General features: G+C 43.5%; 1 protein-coding gene across 20 annotated transcripts in view; it reads left to right on the plus strand.

Moving 5' to 3' along the window:
- LOC124034327 (AP2-associated protein kinase 1-like) overlaps positions 1-17,824 on the plus strand; it is a 41,940-nt gene extending 24,116 nt beyond the window's left edge. For 3 of the 20 annotated variants that reach the window (XM_046347362.1, XM_046347363.1, XM_046347368.1), the window contains 5 exons: positions 3,458-3,562; positions 3,750-3,821; positions 6,686-6,847; positions 9,322-9,432; positions 14,444-17,824. In XM_046347362.1, the coding sequence (XP_046203318.1) occupies positions 3,458-3,562; positions 3,750-3,821; positions 6,686-6,847; positions 9,322-9,432; positions 14,444-15,258 (1,265 nt within the window). In that variant the 3' untranslated portion in view covers positions 15,259-17,824. The other 17 variants (XM_046347364.1, XM_046347367.1, XM_046347369.1 and 14 more) reach the window with 14 other exon arrangements.
- The last annotated feature ends 4,570 nt before the right edge of the window (positions 17,825-22,394 follow it).

Raw genomic sequence — 22,394 nt, forward strand, 5'->3', positions numbered from 1 at the left:
CCTCCACTCTTCTGGGAAGGCTTTCCATTAGATGTTGGAACATTTTTGCGGGGACTTGCTTCCATTCAGCCACGAGCATAAGTGAGGTCATGCACTGATGTTAGGCAATCATGCCTGACTCGCAGTCAGTTTTCTAATTCATCCCAAAGGTGTTCGCTGGAGTTGAGGTCAGGGCTCTATGCAGGCCAGTCGACAAACCGTTTATGTATAGACCTCGCTTTGTGCATGGGGACATTTGTCATGCTGAAACAGGAAAAGGCCTTCCCCGAACTACTGCCACAAAGTTGGAAGCACAGAATTGTCTAGAATGTCATTGTATGCTGTAGCATTAAGGTTTCCCTTCACTGGAACTAAGGGGCCTAGACTAAACCATGAAAAACAGCCCCAGACCATTATTCCTCCTCCACCGAACTTTACAGTTGGCACTATGCAGTCAGTCATGTAGTGTTCTCCTGGCATCCGCCAAACCCAGATTCATCTGTCGGATTGCCTGGTGGGGAAGCGTGATTCATCACTCCAGATAACGCATTTCCACTGCTCCAGGGTCCAATGGCGGCAAACGTTACACCACTCCAGCCGACGTTTGGCACTGCGCATAGTGATCTTAGGCTTGTGTGCGGCTGCTCGGCCATGGAAAACCATTTCATGAAGCTCTCGGCGAACAGTTCTTGTGCTGACGTCGCTTCCAGAGGCACTTTGGAACTCGGTATTGAGTGTTGCAACCGATTTTTGCGCTACGTGCTTCAGCACTCTGCAGTCCCTTTCTATGGGCTTGTGTGGCCTACCACTTCGTGGCTGAGCTATTGTTACTCCTAGACGTTTCCACTTCACAATAACAACACTTACAGTTGATCGGGGCAGCTCGAGCAAGGCAGTTTTGATGAAAGGTGCCATCATTGAAAGTCACAGGTCTTCTTCAGTTGGTGCGGCAGATAGCCTAGTAGTTAGAGCATTGGACTAGTAACCGAAAGGTTGCAAGATCGAATCCCCGAGCTGACAAGGTCAAAAATGTTGTTCTGTCCCTGAACAAGGCAGTTAACCCACTGTTCCTAGGCCGTCATTGAAAATAAGAATTTGTTCTTAACTGACTTGCCTAGTTAAATAAAGGTAAAATAAAAAAGACCATTAACAGTATGTTTGTCTGTGGAGATTGTATGGCTGTGTGCTTGATTTTGTACACCTGTCAGCAACTGAAATAGCCTAATCACTATTTTCGAGGGATATCCATATACTTTTGACCGTGTAGTGTATGTCCTATAGCTCATGTCCTTTTAAAGCCATTGTTTATATAATGACTCTGAGATGACATGGCTTTGCTCTGTCATGCTATTGTTCCTGTCCTGTTAGCACAGTAAACGCACTCATTGATTCCCTTTCGGCTCCTATGAATAGAGACGGGATCGCCTCACACTTGTGGACCCGTGCCTCTAACTGCACTGTTGCCTGCTTACCAGAAGGACACATTCTACTTTATTAATTGGATTGCTGTACTGTAGCCTACCTCTGGGGGTGCCGGCTTCAGAATGCCCTTGTCACTGAGAAAAGTGGGAAAGTTTCCCATCACATCTGAGCTCTTCCTTCAGTTGGTAGTTGACTGCTTTTCCAAATGGCACAGGAGCCATACTGTCTTAGCTCAGTCTGGTCTGTGCAAAGGCCCACAGAGTGGCTCCAGTGACAGTCAGTCAGTGGGGACTGAGGAGATAAAAGGCAGCCTGTGGCTGTTACATAAGCATGGTGTGGTTAATCTTCTCTGTCCTCTCCCCATTCACACATTCTTCTACACAGTGTTCTCTATCCATCAGTGCCCTAAGGAAGAGTCAACAACAGGAACTGCATCACTGCTTTTGTAACCTTTATTTATTCGACTAGACAATTCAGTTAAGAACAAATTCTAATTTACAATGACGGCCTACATCAGCCAAACCCGGACGACGCTGGGCCAATTGTGCGCCGCCCTATGGGACTCCCAATAACACAGCCTGGATTCAAACCAGGGTGTCTGTAGTGACGCCTCTAGCACTGAGATGCAGTTCCTTAGACCCCTGCGCCACTCGGAAGCCCAAATGTCTCTGTTCGGAGAGCACTGCACAGTGTCTGCAGAAGTTCACATAACCACAGGCCAGATGTAAGGACCTCCAAGCCTGTTGCGCCACAGCATATTTCAGAAGGGATGGTCCTATTGTCTAGTTATTCAATTTTCATAATGTCATTCTTAAAGGGGATTAGAACGAGAATCTGTTTCCTCACAGATCAGTGCATGCTGCTGTCTTATGGTGCCAAACGAGGAGTACACCAGAACCATACATCTAAATATGGCTCTGGAATGCACAGCTGTTGTCATAGCGGTTTGTTAGCATTGATCTATGACCTTTATCCCTTAGTGAAGGGGGCAAATGGGCAGCTGTGCTGTGTCATGTTCTGAGCCCACACCCCCTGCCCAAGGTCCTCTGTCCCCCCCATAGCAGCCAGTCACCTGTAAGTATGTATGGAGAGGAGGTTTTGACCCAGAAGATACTCCGGCACGCATGCACCTGGTTTGCACTCAGGCTGTTTGGATGTACTAACCTGCTGGAGAGGCACATATCCTGAAGACAGTTCCCCTGCTTTGTCTGTGACACACCTGGCACACCCAGCAAAGCTGACTTAATAAGGATGTCATCCGTCCAATAGTGCTGGGTGATCCAACACTTTTTCAGTGATGAAAGTGAAGAGTCATGTAAGGACAGTCAGTGATGTCGGCCTAGTCTGGAACGGCGCTATGGTAGCTAACCCCTGGTATGTTTTTTTTTTTTTGTATAGGCTGACATTTTGCTCTTTGAGACTGTTTGGCAATGCTTGTCTGCCATATTGAAATGAATCTGTCAACTAATGACCAAATACAGATGAGATAATGACACTAGCTGCTAGTTGTTTATCTTTGTCTGTTTGATTGGATGGATTTGTGTTTTGATGGTTTAAGACGATCAGGGTACACACTCCCTTTTGAAGGCATGTTTCGCCGCTTCACTACCAGTTTGACATGAATGGTATTAATACAGTGGGCCCAGCTGAAATAAACCTGTCCTCTACTCAAGCATGTTCTGTGATCTCTAATATCACACTAGGGTTGATTTTATTTTTTTTCCTCGTCTTTTTTTTATGCCCCTCTGCTGAATAGGAAAGAAAGAGGGACATGGCTGCCTTATGGCAAAACATGACGCAGCCAGTAGAATAATGGCATCCAATAACTAACCGTTACTACCCCTTGTGAGCGTTACCCTTTACCAACTAATGCTCATTTTGATAGCATAATTAATTACCATGTTCTAAGTGGTACCTAAATGAGCCTTCATCTCTTTTCTCCTTCTACTCCTATTTTGCTTATGCAAATTCTCCCTTCCTTTCCTCTCTTTCTATGCCTTTCTCACTCCTGGTCCTCCCTCTCCTCTTCCTGTCCCTCTGTTTGGATGGCTCACAGAGAAGCTGATTGAGGGACTGAAGTCCCCTGAGACTTGTCTGCTGCTCCCTGACCTTTTGCCCCTGGTTGACCCCTTCAGCAGCTGTGGAGAGGGCAATAGCAATGGTATCAGGCTATCCTGTTTGCATGCCTGTCTCTCTCCTTCCTGTATCCTCTCCAGATATGAGAGATGTTTCTGGTTGTTTATGAACTCCTATCAGTCTCATATACTTTATTACCTGGAGCTTTTTTAATTCCTTCTGTCCTTCTCGTTCATTTCTTTATCCGACCATCTCTCCTGTTCCATTTTCAGCTGCAGCTAAGGCTGATACGTATGTGGACTCTCTGATCCTGGGTCTGGACACAGCCTCCGCCAGCCTGCAAGGTTAGTTTTTACCACTCCTCTGTATCAGCCTTGAATTATAGGTAGTGTTATTACATTATTGCCATACATCAGTTGGCGTGCATCAATGAACACTCTGTGTGTGAGGTCTGTGTGTGTGCTCTGTGTGTGAGGCCACAATGCATTGGGATAACACAGAGGGATTTGCCTTCACTAAGATTGAGTGAGTGTTATTTCTGCCATCAATGTCATACCGGCATATCAGTCTTGATTCAGGAGCTTAGTTGTGGTTTCCTTTGTTTTAACTATTGCTTGGTGTTGAAAGGATCGGTTCATTTATCAGTAGCCTGCTCAAACATGCCCTGCCAGGCTGTGCTGACAGGTTTGCTTGCAGCAGAATATGATTCCCTGTCACCAGTTTTTTTTTATTGCTGTTCATTAACGAGACTGTCTGGAATGGTTGTGACAGCGAGCGTCTCGGTTTATCGCAATGAACCGTTACTATGATGTACTCTTAAGGGTGAACAGGAGAACATTTGCAGTGCACTGTTGATTAGCAGTGCTGTTCTGCTCCAGATGAACATGAGAAAAGTGTGAATGTTTGTGTAATGGATGACATTTCCGACAGCCAGTGAAAATAGGCTGAAGCTGGGGACAAGGCAGCTACTGCTGAGCAATAGAGTATGTCTGCTGTCCCTGGGTTTGACCACTCCAGATCATTCAGTGGGCAGTTTTATTTTGCTCAGCTTTTGGTTGTAGTGGAAATCTGCTCCACTAGAGGACACTAATGGACCATGGTCCTGTCATTGGTCCAACTACTACATACAGCACAGTACCATTACTAGTCTGGGGTTTGAGCAGGGTAGTACTTGGAGGATAAATTTATATTAGGAACACCTAATATTAAGATGCAGCCCCCATTTTTCCCTCAGAACTGCTTCAATTTGTCAGGGCATGGACTCTACAAGGTATCGAAAGCGTTCTACAGACATTTACATTACATTTAAGTCATTTAGCAGACGCTCTTATCCAGAGCGACTTACAAATTGGTGCATTCACCTTATGACATCCAGTGGAACAGTCACTTTACAATAGTGCATCTAAATCTTAAGGGGGGGGGGGGGTGAGAAGGATTACTTATCCTATCCTAGGTATTCCTTAAAGAGGTGGGGTTTCAGGTGTCTCCGGAAGGTGGTGATTGACTCCGCTGTCCTGGCGCCGTGAGGGAGTTTGTTCCACCATTGGGGGGCCAGAGCAGCGAACAGTTTTGACTGGGCTGAGCGGGAACTGTACTTCCTCAGTGGTAGGGAGGCGAGCAGGCCAGAGGTGGATGAACGCAGTGCCCTTGTTTGGGTGTAGGGCCTGATCAGAGCCTGGAGGTACTGAGGTGCCGTTCCCCTCACAGCTCCGTAGGCAAGCACCATGGTCTTGTAACGGATGCGAGCTTCAACTGGAAGCCAGTGGAGAGAGCGGAGGAGCGGGGTGACGTGAGAGAACTTGGGAAGGTTGAACACCAGACGGGCTGCGGCGTTCTGGATGAGTTGTAGGGGTTTAATGGCACAGGCAGGGAGCCCAGCCAACAGCGAGTTGCAGTAATCCAGACGGGAGATGACAAGTGCCTGGATTAGGACCTGCGCCGCTTCCTGTGTGAGGCAGGGTCGTACTCTGCGGATGTTGTAGAGCATGAACCTACAGGAACGGGCCACCGCCTTGATCTTAGTTGAGAACGACAGGGTGTTGTCCAGGATCACGCCAAGGTTCTTAGCGCTCTGGGAGGAGGACACAATGGAGTTGTCAACCGTGATGGCGAGATCATGGAACGGGCAGTCCTTCCCCGGGAGGAAGAGCAGCTCCGTCTTACTGAGGTTCAGCTTGAGGTGGTGATCCGTCATCCACAGTGATATGTCTGCCAGACATGCAGAGATGCGATTTGCCACCTGGTCATCAGAAGGGGGAAAGGAGAAGATTAATTGTGTGTCGTCTGCATAGCAATGATAGGAGAGACCATGTGAGGTTATGACAGAGCAAAGTGACTTGGTGTATAGCGAGAATAGGAAAGGGCCTAGAACAGAGCCCTGGGGGACACCAGTGGTGAGAGCGCATGGTGAGGAGACAGATTCTCGCCACGCCACCTGGTAGGAGCGACCTGTCAGGTAGGACGCAATCCAAGCGTGGGCCGCGCCGGAGATGCCCAACTCGGAGAGGGTGGAGAGGAGGATCTGATGGTTCACAGTATCGAAGGCAGCCGATAGGTCTAGAAGGATGAGAGGAGAGAGAGTTAGCTTTAGCGGTGCGGAGCGCCTCCGTGATACAGAGAAGAGCAGTTGGCCCACAGGCATGCTGGCCCATGTTGCTGCCAATGCTTTCCACAGTTGACAAGTTGGCTGTATGTCCTCTGGGTGGTGGATCATACTTGATACACACAGGAAACTTTTGATTGTGAAAAACCTAGCAGCGTTGCAGTTCTTGACACAAACCGGTGTATCTGGAACATTGTATGATAGTAGGTGCCAAGGCACTTAAATATTTTGTCTTGCCCATTCACCCTTTGAATGGCACACATACATAATCCATGTCTCGAGGCTAAAAAATCCTTCTTTAACATGTCTTCTCCCCTTCATATACACTGATCCGATTTTGAAGTGGATTTAACAAGTTTCATCAATAAGGGATCATAGCATTCACCTGGTCAGTCTGTCATGGAAAGAGCAGGTGTTCTTAATGTTTTGTATACTCAGTTTATAAGAGGAAGCTCAAATTTACTTTTGGTCTGAACTTTTTTCTGTGGGAAGAGGGTGAGCAAGCTTATTAACCCAATGCTTTTTTTCCCTGTTTGGGCTAATGGCCTGTTTACTTTCTTTACTTTTTCCTCCCTACATCCTGTGCCCTGGCCTCTCCTCCCTCAGACCCTCTAGCTGGGGAGGACTCTCTGCTGGGCTGCTCTCTGCTCTCTCACACCTCCACCCCTGGTGTTCAAACTGTCTGTGTACCTCCATCCTCCTGCTCCTCTGCCTCCTGTCTGGATGAGCTGGCTTCTGTCTCATTTGGCACTGCCCAAGCACCTGCTGGTAAGACCCTCTCACCAGCTGTCATATACTGTACACTGAGTGTACAAAACATTAGGGACACCTTCATAATATTGAGTTGCACCCCCTTTTGCCCTCGGAACGAACAGCCTCCATATGTCAGGGCATGGACTCTATAACGTGTCAAAAGCGTTCCACAGGGATGCTGGCCCATGTTAACTCCAATGCTTCCCACAGTTGTCAAGTTGGCTGGATGTCCTTTGGGTGGGGGACCGTTCTTGATACACACAAACTGTTGAGCGTGAAAATCCCAGCAGTGTTTCAGTTCTTGACACTAAAACATGTGCGCCTAGCTACCATAATACTACCATAACCCATTCAAAGGCACTTACAAAAATTATTTTGCAGCGTTTGCACAAGGTGCTTAATACATGAATTTGGCACTCTGAAATTCAACTACTGGAATACCTTGAAAATCAACATTTTCTCAAGTTGGTACTTACAAAGTACTTTAATGAAAATTAGATGAAAACATACAATTATCAATTATGTTAATATTAAAAATATTAGAAAATGTATTGGTCGTGCAAATTAATTTCCAGGCAGTCTGAGTTTTATTTCCTCAAGTTTTGCACTCTAGTTGCCAGGAGAGCTCGCTTATTCTACCTATACTGCCACTCAGCCAGGCAGGTACAGAACTGACTGATTAGGTTCCACCAAACGTCACATCAATAGCTAAAATGCTTGTCAAATGTAAAGTAGATTCCTCAAGTCTGGCAAAACTCATTCATAAACATCAACATCCTGCCAGACAGAACCAAGGATGTAGTGGAGGGTGAGGGTAAACACCGTTTACTTACCTTTATATTTGGGAAATGGCGTTTAATCTCCCGGATTTGCCTTGTTAGCAGTGCGTTCATTCACTACTCTGTCCAACGGGAAACTCCACCTATGATGTATGATGCCGAGAGGTGAAACGAACTACCTCAGCCCAGACATAGTGGCAAGTAGCAGAGGGACGCCGCTGATAGTGGGAATTGTTTTAACATCCCTTTACTCCTGCCGTGTCAACAGACATCTCCCCCCCCCCCAGTGTACAACTGGTAAATAGTCGCTTATATTTCAGTCAGGTGTCTAGCTAGCTAGGTAGTTTAAAGGCTCTGGCTATTAGCCAGGTAGCTAGCTGGCTAGAAGGATGAAGTTGGAAGCTAATGTTGAATGAAACCTGACCTCAGCAGGGGTAGTTGACTGAAATTAAGCTAGCTATAATCCGAAGATGGTCTACTTAAAGTTCTCATAACAAAATACCTTTTCTTTATAGAGTAGTGAGACAGACAGTGGTGTGTCAAGCTGCAAAGGAGATCCACAGAGAGGGGGAAGCATTGAAGCAAGCAGGGAGAGAGGTTAGTAGTACAGTGGTCCGGGACCCATGTGGGGTGTAAATGTAAATTGTGTCTTTTGATTTTATCAAACGCACAATTTAATTTTCTTCTCTCTAATGGGTATAGAATTTGTATTCTACGAATGGTATATTATTTGAGTCTACGAATGGCTTTTTACACCATCAAAATTCACTTAAAGACTATTTAATAATATGTATACTGAACAAAAATATAAGTGCAACAATTTCAAAGATTTTACTGAGTTAGAGTTCATATAAGGAAATCAGTCAACATCATCAGTAATGACTTACCACTCATATAGTAAATAAAGTGAAACCCGTATTATTGAGTTGTACCTGTAAGGTAGTGATAACTGCGACTAGAAACCATTGCATAATAGGAACTATAACAAATTGATGATCCTTGAAAGTAAATATTAGTGCTTGAAAAAGTACTTGAATTTGACTTGTACTTTATATGAATCCTGATCTTGCCCATTCACCCTCTGAATGGCACCCATACACAATCCATGTCTCAATTGTCTCAAGGCTTAAAAATCCTTCTTTGACCTTTCTTCTCCCCTTCATCTACACTGATTTGAAGTGGATTTAACAAGTGACATCACCTGGATTCACCTGGTCAGTCTGTCATGTTTTGTACACAGTGTGTTACCTGTGTGTAAACGCCCCTCAGCAAGTCTGACCTCCGACTTATGTTCAGCCAAAACTAAACCTCACGCCTGCAATATCTCTCAGCTTTAACGCCCAGTCAAAACACTAAAATACATGTTCAAAGGAAAGTGACCTTTGAATGTATGATGTTAAACTATCATATTAGTAATATCAAGATAAGCCAACTGACCTGTCGGCAGCCTGTATCAACAGCCCTTCATAGTTCAAACAGTGAGGTATTAATTTGTAGCGCTATACAGCAGCCACAGCATTGTGGGATCTTCTGCAGACCCTTGACTCATTTACAAAAGCCACATCAGATGCATGGCTTAGTACTAACGTTGTGACTGCTCTGGCCGCATCTGTCTCTGTACTCCCTGCACCCTCGCCCCACTCGCACTCTTCTGGGCTGCGCTAACCTTCCCCCTCCATCACCCCTTCACCTCCTCTCCTCCACCTGCAGACTCTGCTTACCTCATGTCGGGCTTCCAGCCACCCGAGGCTGGGGAGAAGGGCACTGAGGACGAGTTTGACCCCATCCCTGTGCTCATCTCCAAAAACTCCAACAACCAAGGTATGTAAGGTAGACCAGCAGAATGTAGATAGGGTATGGATCCACACAGATCTTCTGAAGACCAGAGTACTGTTCTGTGTGAGTGGTCTCCCTCAACCCATATAACCCAAGGTGACCATGAATGAGCACAGACATCGCTGAGAAGACCCTAGCTAACAACTTAGTTCATCACTTACACCTGATGAAAGCGACTATAGCTGGATTGTGCTGTAACCTTAGCTAGCCCTCATCCTAGCATGCTCTCACATCTGCGGGTTTCTCTTAGCTTTCTCTCATTTCACTTTTCATTGGTTGAACGTTGTCAATAAGAATTGGCAGTTCTGATCAAAGGGAGGCACCGTTCTGCAGTTGTTTTGTACAGTCTGTCAGAACAGAAGCACCAAAGGCAGTGCTTGAAGGAGTATTTCTTCTAGAGGGTAGGACGACTTACAATATGTCCTCCCAGCACGCTTTCCCTGAAATGCTGCGGCTGCATATAGATAACCTCAGCTTACTTTCTGTATATTTCTTTTCTTCTCTTCCCTGTCCCTCATTCACCCCTGTCTGCTCCTGTCATTCTTTCTTCTATGCTCTCTTTCACCGATTCTCAATGATTTACCATTATATGTTCTGGCCTCCTGTTCTGTTAAATTCCTTCTCTAAATATTACTCTCACTCCCGCTCGTTCGCCTTTCTCCCTCTTCTCTCTTCCTTGCTCCCCCCATGTCCTTGTCTCCCTCTCTCTCTCTTTCTGGCACGTTTCAGGTGGTCACTCGCGCAGCAACAGTGGCAGTTCAGAGTCCAGCATCCCCAACATGGCCCGCTCCCTTCTGCTGGTGGATCAGCTCATCGACCTCTAGGGGTTGGGAGAGAGAGGTCGAAGGGGCAGTGTGCAATCGTAACACGTAGGGGATGGAGAGGGGGCAGCAGAGGCACATCTGTAGCACCTTGTGAGGTGAAATGGACTAGTGAAAACTTTCTCCGGTGTGCCTCCTTGCCCCCCCCCACCATCTCTTGCTTGCCTGATACAATGGTGGCCGTTGGCATTCCCATGTTGGTGTAACAACTTTGCATTAACCCCCCCACCCTGATTGTCTGCTTCGGTCTTGGCTGCACTAGGGTCATTATCACGCTTTCAACAATCTGTCAACATTCCTAATTGTCCTTCCATGCAGATTCAACCCCACCTCATGCACATAGTGCCTGGCTTGCCCATAACCCGATTTGTCTTTGTTGGGTTCTACAATGTTTGATGACTTATACCATCCACCCCTGGCATACCTATTTGTCACAGGTCTGACCATGTAACACAACTGTACAGTGATTCTAGCTCTCCTGGTTATCTGTATGCACTCTTCCTGTAGCAGCTATGACCATGTATAGTCTACAGAGCAAAGCAGTTGCCCTTAAGAAAAGCATATGCTTACTGAACTATCTAGAGCTGCTTGCATTGGGCATACAGGGGGGACTAATAATGACTATAAGCTGTCAGTCCTTGGTCTTCTGCGGTGTGTTTAACTGTTATCAAACTGCTGTGATCCACTGCTGCCCCCTGGGAATGTTTGGCAGTCTGTTGTAAGATGTCTGCCATTGTAAGCTCATAAGCGCTTGTGCACCGTTACATCTGATCTCTACAGGCGTCGCCAGCTGCCCCCAAACTGGAGCTGATATTCAGGTCTGGTACAACAACCATCTCCTTTACTGTGCAACCATGTTTATCTTGGCTGTGCTTTATGTAAGAGCTACAATCTGTTTATCTGAAGGTTTCCTGGGATTATTGTTCCTGTGCTGTGAATTTCCTGTATCCTCCTTTAAGATTATATTGAGCTGGTGCATTTTTTTTCCCCCTTCCACTATGCCCTTACGTCTAAGAATTGTCTGGAAAGGTTGATGCAATTGTGGTATTATTCTAAATGTGTGTGATTCATTTGAATGCCCTAGTCTTTTGATCATGTGTATTCCAATAAGAACTTTATTGGGTATATTTGGGTTTGTTTGTTTCTATCCCCGGCACATTGGCAAGGTTAGCAGTCTGCGATAGAAAGAGGGTGCCATATTGAGTATGGGAATAAGCATGAGAATAAGACTCGCAGGTACAACAGAAATGTGCAATGGTTATTTAATGAGTCGGTTGATATTCTCCAGTGAGCCAGCAGAGCGAGAACTAGCTGCAGCTTGGGTTTTGTCTGTCTGCTTGTGTTGTGCTGGTGTAGCCATACAGTACAGGCAATCCGTTTCTCTATTTGTTCCATGTGCCTCTGTTGCACATGTTCGTAATCATTCATATCCACCTCCCTTTTGTCCGATCTACCCATCCATCCATACCACACAAACACACACACCTTGATGTTGCTTGCCTATGATGTAATGTCCAACTTAAATCTGGACAACTCCATTCCCCACCAACTCTTATGTATATAAAACCACTGTTTCATGTCCTCATTCTCCCTTTAAAAATGTACTGTAACTACTACTTTGAAAGTGTTTTAATATTTAAAAAATATATATGTTATGAATAAATGTGACTATTGATAGTACTATAGAATGAATGTATGAAGTGAGTCAATATGAAATATATAAAGTTCATAACAAGTACATATACTTGAATGAAAAAAATGTATTTCTGTGTATTATTTATGAAGCTGTATTTTAAGAGTACTACCATCCTGTCCCTCCATTTTGTTCACAGTATTTTTGTCTATCCTTCTTGGTCTTGTGGAAGACTATTTAACTATTAGCATAGTTAAAACCATGGGGCTCGTTTCGTCCCCATCTTAATTTGGTTGTGTTTCTGAGGATAGCTCTGTGCTTGTTACTTACTGTACCTTATTGAGGTATTGTCATCACACCTCATCCCTGGTTTTGACTTTTTTCTAGTTTGATTTTCTTTATCTGAGCTGTAGTTTATTTAATAGCTTGAAGGGAATCTATTTCTTCAAACTGTTAGAGCTGAAAACCGGGTTTATGACAGAAGGTTCTTCCTGATATCTGATATTCCTGATGTCCCTTATTGTCCTACTCCTTTACTGTTAACCCCTAAATGTATCACAAAAGCTATCTAGCCGACCTACTTACAAGTTACAGTGCAATTAGTATAATTTGTTGGAAACTGAACAAATGTATCTTGACTCATCTTTATCCTCCTCCCAGCAAGCATAATCAGTGGATGTGATGCACTACATTGTACCCACCCTTGATTGATCTTCTGAGGCATATCAAAATGATACAATATTTCCGAAACTCAAATGCAATCCCGTATAATACATGTCAAAAAGGTGTTTCCATACTTGGAAGGTATACAAAGCAAAATGATACATTTCCGTTGATGTTACTGCTAGTATCATTGAGATAAAATGTTGTTTTACCCCTCCTCACCAAACCATATATTGTACAGAAATTGGCCTGTGGAATCTGAAGTGTGTGGACAGATAATCAGTAAAGCTACTCTTGTTTCTTTTTTATTCATTTTTCTCTCTGATCTACTTGTTGTACAGTTCAGTCTTCTGCAGGTTTTAGTGTAGCTAACCTATGCAATTCTACAGTAGTGCTCATATTGTTCTTAGACACCACAGTGTTGTATTCAGTAGAGGTCTAGCCTTGCCAGTAGAGTTTCAATTGTGTTGCTGTGAAACGGCTGTACCTAGTGTGTTTGCTAGGGGAAACGGTGACAAGTATAATTTGATTAGATGTAAACTGTTGACATGAACCGCAAATGTTAATATGTGAAAGCTAAGAGTTATCTAGTGTGTACCTTCTATTTTATGAAATAAGAAAAAAAGAAAACAAAGGGACCTTAAATAAACATGTAAATGTGGACATAACTAGTCTTCTTGGTGTCTTTCAGTTCACCAGTAGGAAATGTAGTTCAATATATGCTAGTGTTATGAGATGATTGGACGAGAAAGTAGCTATAGGCACAGTATGCATCCTTTGGCTGGTTAACAGTCTGTTGCTTAGTCACACACCCACATAATTCACTTCCCTAACAATGTCAAGGCTCACACTTCAGACAGCGAATGCTGTCAGTAAGGAAGCTCATAAATGCGGTAATGGCTTTCAGAGGCCTCCGCGTTTTGAAACAAAAATAAATCATTTTGCCCTATTGATCGAAACACAGTTCTCATTGACGCTACAGTATGGAAGTGCCCAATTACACTATTACCCTATTACACCTTGGTGCTCACTCAGTTAAGCAACTAACACACTTAATTAACACACTGCACTCTTACATGGGGTTGAGGGCTCTCACTGACTAGAACTCACACACCTAGCTTCTTGCCTTTCAATCCAGTGGGAGGTTGAGAAGCTTAGAGCTACAGTTCTACCTCTTCTCTTACTCACACCCTGCCCAGCTCTTTGCCTTCTGAATGACTTTGAACTTTGCCCTACAATGGCTGCCACTAACCCTATACCTCTGGAGCTGTCGGCTAACTCCTGCTACCTGCACTACCAAGGTAAGACTGCCCCTGTTTCTGCCCCCCTCTCTCTTTGTTTCTGTGTCTGCTCCTGTGAGTCCTCTCACTCCTTCTTTCCATAGCTCTACTTCCTTCTTATCAAGTCCCTATATATTTATATAACTTACTAATTACAACCCTAAATCTGACATCATTACTTGCTCTGTAATGGTACATGGAATTGTTTTGATGAGGTATTGAGTGTATATGCTTAGAGAATGTTGCAGGTCTGCTGAAATCAATTAATGGAAACAATATTTTGTTGTGGTGATGGTGCTGAATTGTGTTGTACAGAGTAGAACATGTTGTGTATTTGATGTGGTCGTGCTGGCTTGCTGCTGTTGGACCATTGTGCTGTTATTTCTGTTTCCATGGTGTTTACTTGTTTGCAGTAGAGCTGTAGTACTTGTCATTTTTGGGATTGACCTAATTGATGGTCCATTAGACCAAAGGACCACAGACCGTAGTGTTCAGAGCTGCGAGAGGTTTCTCAATGTCAACTCAGTTGCTGTATCATCTTGTCTCCATTTACACATCTCAAGTCTTATCCATTACTCTGTGCCTTCTCTCCTCTGCAGAGCTGAAAGGGGTGAGTAATGGTTACGCTGTGCTGGACGAGGGGGGTTCTGAAATTGAGCTGCCTGGAGAAGGTCACAGAGCAAACAAAGGCTGTATCCACTCCAGTGATGATGATGAGGAGGAGGAAGATGAGAGAGTGAAGGAGGAGCAGGGCAGGAGGGCCAGTGAGAGTGACGTGGTTCATGACTGCAGTGGCTCCAGACCTTTGCTGCTGGATTCAGATGAAGAGGAGGAGCAGGGGTCTGAATTACCCCTCCCATCCTCCCAGCCATCCCTATCACACCCACAACTCTCCACTTCCTCCCACCAACCTACCCCATCCCTCTGTGCCCCATCCCTGAATCACTCCCACCAGATGCCACAGCAAGCCAGGGTGGTTGAGGTTGTCCCTGATGTCTTCTTCAAATCCCCCTTCAGGATTGAACAAGAGGAGGCAGGCGACGTGTTCGCAAATGCCCCCTTCCAACGTCCCCCTGTTGTGGCTCAACAGCATCCAGACGTCTTCCTGCAGGCCCCCTTTGTGAAGCCCAAGACCCAGCACCTTCACCCAGCTGTGGTTCACCCTGTGGCCCCTGAACCAGCCCTCTTGAGCCAGGTGGCCACACAGCCTTTCCGCCCACAGGCCCTGGCCAAGTACTCCCGACACTTTGAGGGCCCCTTGCCTCACCAACCTGTGACAGCTCAGAGGGTGGTGTCCAATGTGAGCAGGCAAGCTGCTGTGGGCCCCTTAAACTCCTGGACTTCAGAGGTGAACTCAGTAGACCCCTTTGTCTCTGCGCCCTTTCACATCAAGGCCCCACAAGAAAAGCCCTGAAAGATCCCATCCTTCCCTACAGGGAAGCGGAGCCAGCATTGGAGCCCACACCTGTGCACACTACACTAAGGCATACACACTGCATGCTGTCACCTGCATCGGGGCTGGACTGCAAGGCAGCATAGAACTCTTAAGATCTTGTCCTTACAAACTTCGATCATTCTAGATATTGAGCAAGGTCATCAATGTGTTTTTTTGCTGCAGTAGAATTGAGGTGGGTCCTCATTTATAAATGCTGTGTATACACAAAATATGCCACAAAACATGCATGCAGCAGTTGAAGAAAAAGTTGTCATTTATAAAAACTGGACTTGACGTGAGAATGTGATTATCCTGCCTCCATGCGTATGCAGTTTCAAGTGGTTGAATTTTTGCAATGCAATTAAATAGCATAGTAGCCTTGTGCATGAATACAGTGGCCTTCTGAAAGTATTCATACCCCTTGACTTATTCCACATTTAGTGAATTATGTGAAGCCTGAATTCTAAATGGATGTTTACCCATCTACACACAATAACCTATGACAGTGAAAACATGTTTATAGAAATGTTGCTTATTTATTGAAAATTAAATACATAAATCTCATTTACATAAGTATTCACACCCCTGAGTCAATACATGTTATAATCACCTTTGGCAGTGATTACAGCTGTGAGTCTTTATTAGTAAGTCTAAGAGCATTGCACACCGTAAATGTACAGTATTTGCACATTCTTTTAAAATTATATTGTTTGGTGATCATTGCTAGACAGACATTTTAAGTCCTGCCATAGATTTTCAAGCTGATTTAAGTCAAAACTGTAACTAGGCCACTCGGGAACATTCAGTGTTGTCTTGGCCTTCTGAAAGGTGAATTTGTCTGTTGGAAAGCAGACTGAGTCAGCTTTTCCTCTAGGATTTTGCCTGCACTTACCTCTAGTATACTTTTATTCCCCAAAACTCCCTAGTCCTTGCCAATGACGAGCATACCCATCATGATGCAGCCACCACCATGCTTGAAAATATAGTCATACTCAGATGTGTTGTGTTGGATTTTCCTCAAATATAACGCTTTGTATTCAGGATATAAAGTAAATTTCTTTGCCACATTTTTGGCAGTTTCTTGCAAACAGGATGCATGTTTTGGAATATTTTTATTCTGTACAGGCTTTTGTCATTTAGGTTAGTCTTGTGGAGTAACTACAATGTTGATCCACCATGCTCAAAGGGATATTCAATGCTTGTTTATTTTGACCCATCTACCAATAGGTGCCTTGCTTTGCGAGGGATTTTAAAACCTCCCTGGTCTTTGTGGTTGAATATGTGTTTGAAATTCACTGCTCAACTGAGGGACTTTACACTTATCTGTATGTGTAGTGTACAGAGATGAGATGGTCACTAAAAAAAATCCTGTTAAACTATTGCACAGTGTGAGTCCATGGAACTTGTGATTTAAGACTATTTTTATTTAGGTTGCCATAAAAGAGATGACTCAAGACATTTCAGCTTTTCATTTTTTTATTAATTTGTTAACATTTCTAAAAACACAATTCAACTTTCACATTATGGGGTATTGTGAGTAGCCCAGTGAGACAATCTCAATTTAATTAATTTTAAATTCAGGCTGTAAAATAAAATAGCCAAATGTGGAAAAATTCAAGGGGTGTGAATACTGAATTCTGAAGCACCTGTATATAATAATACTCAAATTCATATCAAAAACAGGTAGCTAAATATAACAAGATACAGTAATTTGTCATTAGTGAGATGAGCAAAAATCAATTTTCTTTGCATTCTAAAATAATTAGAAAAGTAATTTTTCATTTCCATGATCATTTCATAATTAATTCCTCACCTTTTCTGACTAATGGCTTCATATCCACAAAATTGCCTATAGGCAAGTTATTATAGGCTACAATTTATCCCATTTCTCAGTTAATTAAACCCACTTTACAATAGTAAATAGATTAGTTATTTCAAGTATTTTGCTCTATGCAATCCGACGTGAAGCTCAGTTTAACGGTAGAAGAGACGGTTCCTTTTCCATTAACGTTTGTAGGCTACCTCTGAATACTGCGCTGTCAAATTTCTCGGGTAGACATATCATTTATAAACATGCATACACCGAGTACACAACATTAAGAACACCTTCCTAATATTGAGTTGCACCCCCCTTTTTGGTCTCTACAAGGTGTCGAAAGCATTCCACAAGAATGCTTCCCACAGTTGTCAAGTTGGCTGGATGTCATTTGGGTGGTGGACCATTCTTGATACACACGGGAAACTTGAGTGTGAAACCCAGAAGCGATGCAGTTCTTGACACATACAAACCATGTCTCAAATCCATCTTTAACGTGTCTCCTCCCCTTCAGCTACACTGATTGAAGTAAATGTAATAAATGACATCAATAAGGGATCATAGGTTTCACCTGATCAGTCTGTCATGGAAAGAGCAGGTGTTCTTAATGTTTTGTACACTCTGTGTATAGGCTTATCATAATCATTGCAGAATACATTCCTTACCTTTTCTGTCCAAGTTGAGTTCACATTTCTGACACAACCATACAATAAATGCATTTAAACGCAGTTTTACACAATTCCTGACATTTAATCCTAGTAAAAATTCCCTGTTTTAGGTCAGTTTGGATGACCACTTTTATTTAAAAAATGTGAAATGTCAGAATAGTAGAGAATTATTTATTTCAGCTTTTATTTATTTCATCATATTCCTAGTGGGTCAGAAGTTTACATAGACTCAATTAGTATTTGGTAGCATTGCCTTTAAATTGTTGAACTTGGGTCAAACGTTTCGGGTAGCTTTCCACAATCTTCCCACAATAAATTGGATGAATTTTGGCCCATTCCTCCTGACAGAGCTGAGTCAGGTTTGTAGGCCTCCTTGCTCGCACACACTTTTTCAGTTCGGCCCGCACATTTTCTATAGGATTGAGGTCAGGGCTTTGTGATGGCCACTCCAATGCCTTGACTTTGCTGTCCTTAAGCCATTTTGCCACAACTTTGGAAGTCTGCTTGTGATCATTGTCCATTTGGGAGACCCATTTGCGACCAAGCTTTAAATTCCTGACTGATGTCTTGATGTTGCTTCGATTTTATCCACGTAATTTTCCTCCCTCATAATGCAATCTCTTTTGTGAAATTCACCAGTCCCTCCTGCTTCAAAGCACTCCACAACATGATGCTGCCACCCCCGTGCTTCACAGTTGGGACGGTGTTCTTCGGCTTGCAAGCATCCCCCTTTTTCCTCCAAACATAACGATGGTCATTATTGCCAAACAGTTCTATTTTTGTTTCATCAGACCAGAGGACATTTCTCCAAAAATTACAAGGTTTGTCCCTATGTGCAGTTGCAAACCGTAGTCTGGCTTTTTTATGGTGGTTTTGGAGCAGTGGCTGCTTCCTTGCTGAGCGGCCTTTCAGGTTATGTCGATATAGAACTTGTTTTACTGTGGATATAGATACTTTTTTGTACCCGTTTCCACCAGCATCTTCAAAAGGTCCTTTGCTGCTGTTCTGGAATTGATTTGCACTTTTCGCATCAATGTACGTCCATCTCTAGGAGACAGACCATGTCTCTTTCCTGAGCGGTATGACCGATGCGTGGTCCCATTGTGTTTATACTTGTGTACTATTGTTTGTACAGATGAACGTGGTACCTTCAGGCGTTCGGAAAATTCTCCCAAGAATGAATCAGACTTGTGGAAGTCTTTTTTTTCTGTCTTTCTGATGTCTGTGCAAAAGAATATAGCCACAGGTACACCTCCAATTGACTCATTATGTCAGAAGCTTCTAAAGCCATGACATAATTTTCTGTAATTTTCATAGTCAACTTGGTGTATATACATTTCTAACCCACTGGAATTGTGATAGTGAAATAATCTGTCTGTAAACAATTGTTGGAAAAATTCCTTGTGTCATGTACAAAGTAAATGTCTTAACCGATTTGCCAAAACTATTAGAAATTTGTGGAGTGGTTGGAAAAACAAGTTTTTAATGACTACAACCTAAGTTTATGTAAACTTCCGACTTCAACTGTATACTGAATATCCCGTTCTGGGCTCAACCGCTCAGATTTGACCCTCTGCTCTTATACTTAGTCCATTTCCCATTGCTCTGAGATGCCCAGTAAGAATTCCCAATGACAGCTCTGGTCTCAGGGTGATGAGAGGAAGGCCTCCTTTAGTGGTTCCTCTGTGTCTTTACTTCCAAAATATCAGAAGTATATCTGATGAGCATTTTAGCCCATTGAGTGATGTACACTTTTTTTACTAGGTAGGTTAAATGTACCTCTAGCAGTGCGGTCATATTTAATAATGTATTATAATGTTAATCAGATGCTGGAGTGTTTGAGTTTTAGCCTTTTTTTGATCCTTCACTGATTGCTATCTTAGTCACTGTTAGTTGTTTTACATGGTCACGTGACTGTCAGTGCTACAAAAGTCAGCCTTATGTATCTACATGTAGGGCATACAGTACAGAACATACCTTAGAGGTGAAAGGTCAGAGTTTCTCCTTACGCTTGTCCTTTCTTGTGGGTGCCTCTGCTGTATTTGTTTGTTGGTTTACTTTAATTTTGGACTGAGCAGGTTGCTAATGCTGTAGAAGTGAAGCCTTAAGTCCTCCACTCTCACAATCGGCACTATCGGCAAAGTCACTCCCAATCAGCACCTCTGCTTCACTCCCAATCAGCACCTCTGCTTCACTCCCAATCAGCACCTCTGCTTCACTCCCAATCAGCACCTCTGCTACACTCCCAATCAGCACCTCTGCTTCACTCCCAATCAGCACCTCTGCTTCACTCCCAATCAGCACCTCTGCTTCACTCCCAATCAGCACCTCTGCTTCACTCCCAATCAGCACCTCTGCTTCACTCCCAATCAGCACCTCTGCTACACTCCCAATCAGCACCTCTGCTTCACTCCCAATCAGCACCTCTGCTTCACTCCCAATCAGCACCTCTGCTTCACTCCCAATCAGCACCTCTGCTTCACTCCCAATCAGCACCTCTGCTTCACTCCCAATCAGCACCTCTGCTTCACTCCCAATCAGCACCTCTGCTTCACTCCCAATCAGCACCTCTGCTTCACTCCCAATCAGCACCTCTGCTTCACTCCCAATCAGCACCTCTGCTTCACTCCCAATCAGCACCTCTGCTTCACTCCCAATCAGCACCTCTGCTTCACTCCCAATCAGCACCTCTGCTACACTCCCAATCAGCATGTAATGCTACGTTCACTGGAACTCTGTACATTTACAATCATGTTCTCAATCCGCACTTCTACATTATACCTGCACTTGAGTCACCGATTCAAGATTTGTAAATGTGATGTAGTTAAGCCTTGTTCACACTGCAGGACTTAATGCTCAAATCGTTTTGGAATACGGACTGTCCAAACAGCAAGTTACAAGTGACCATGTGTTCAGATAAGTCATTTCCTGACATGGCTATGCAAGTGTGTGAGTGCACAGTGTTATAGGGTGATTGGTGGTGCTCATGCTTCTATCACTCAGAAGTTATGTAGCAAGCTAAGGTGACAACAATAGATGCAGAAAAGAGATCAATAGAATTCGACCAAGACAATGGAAAACTCTTAGGGGGGTTGCCGTGGGGGAAAGATCCCACACTTTATTTTATTTATTAGGATCCCCCTTAGCCGACGCCAATGGCAACACCTAGTCTTACTGGGGTCCGACACATAACGAAAAAGCCATTAAAATGTACATACATTTAAAAACATTAACATGTAGTGTGTATCAGTTACACACATGTCAGTACATACACACAAGTAGAATCACCTCATTTACTGCATGTAAGCCTGCCATTAACATTTCCCGTTGCTTTGAATGTTAATCATAATGTAGGAATACTTTTAGAGCTGCAAAGGATATAAGATGAACCAACTTTCAAAACAAGTCCTTTTTGGCTAGCCACAGCAGTCAGCTAGGTAGCAGTTTAGCGTTCTAGTACATTCACTCATTTGTTTGTAAACAACAAGCTAGTTAGCTACCACATTCTTGTCATGTCAACAGTAGCTAGCAAGTAACAAGATATGCCAAATAACAGTAAAAACCACTTGATGGCAAATTAGATTTGACCGTTCTGACTTAATTCGCATGGACAGGAATCAGATTTGTATCTGATTTCAAACCACCTACAAAGGTGTTTTCAAATGTGGCTTGAAATATGATTCCATGTGCTTTTTGGCTGTTCAGACTGCAGGAAAAATAAAAGATTAGAATTGGATATGCTGAAAAATAGGATTTGAGTCATTTCAAACTACCAGTGTGAACAAGGCTTTAGTTTAGACCGATGGCACCTCACACTATTTATACCTTTAAGAATCAGCACCCCCTAGCAGAACATACCAGAATAACTACAACCCTTGTCAAGCACCTCAAGCAAAACACAGTTGAACTGTAACTTTCACTTGTGGCGTCAGACACCTGCCTACACATGCTCAGAATACACATCCAAGTAAATGGTCAACACATGGTTTCATCATGCTCTTCTACACCAGATTTTGCATTCCTTCTGTTTTTGTTTTCTCCATAGCCATATGAAATGCTGATATGGTCTTCTGCTGACTATTCAATAACCTTGAAGCACTTTTCAATGTTTGCTATCCACGACTCTGCATATTACCTGGTCATGGTGGGCACCAATAGAGGTTTTAAACTACTTGATCCAAAGTAAGAACCGCTGTCTTAAAATTAGTTGTTAATTATCTGTTTTATTACTTTGTACAACACTTGTACATGTTTGTTAATCTGCAGTGCAAATGAAGAATGCACACTGCATCAGCAGTAATAATTTACTCGACAATAGTTTATTTTAGCAACTATAGTATTTACACAGTAGCATGGATAGGAATTAGCTTGCAAAAAAACAAATAGTGTGCCAGAAGTTAGATATTGTAATTTACTCTGCCAATTGTCCATATGGTTGGTCATTGTGCAACAACAAAAAACAAACATCTAATAGAACATACATTTAAAGACTTTCCAAACGTGGGTATGTTGTAGTAGACCCGCTTACCTCATGTCAAAATATAATTCCTGCAAGTGCACCGCCACACTTGCACACAAAAATAGCATGAACTTGTGGGCAACTTTATTTTGACATGAGGTAAGCAGAGAGG

This window comes from Oncorhynchus gorbuscha, linkage group LG04 (assembly GCF_021184085.1).
Source record: "Oncorhynchus gorbuscha isolate QuinsamMale2020 ecotype Even-year linkage group LG04, OgorEven_v1.0, whole genome shotgun sequence".
In the NCBI taxonomy this organism is placed as follows: Eukaryota; Metazoa; Chordata; class Actinopteri; order Salmoniformes; family Salmonidae; genus Oncorhynchus; species Oncorhynchus gorbuscha.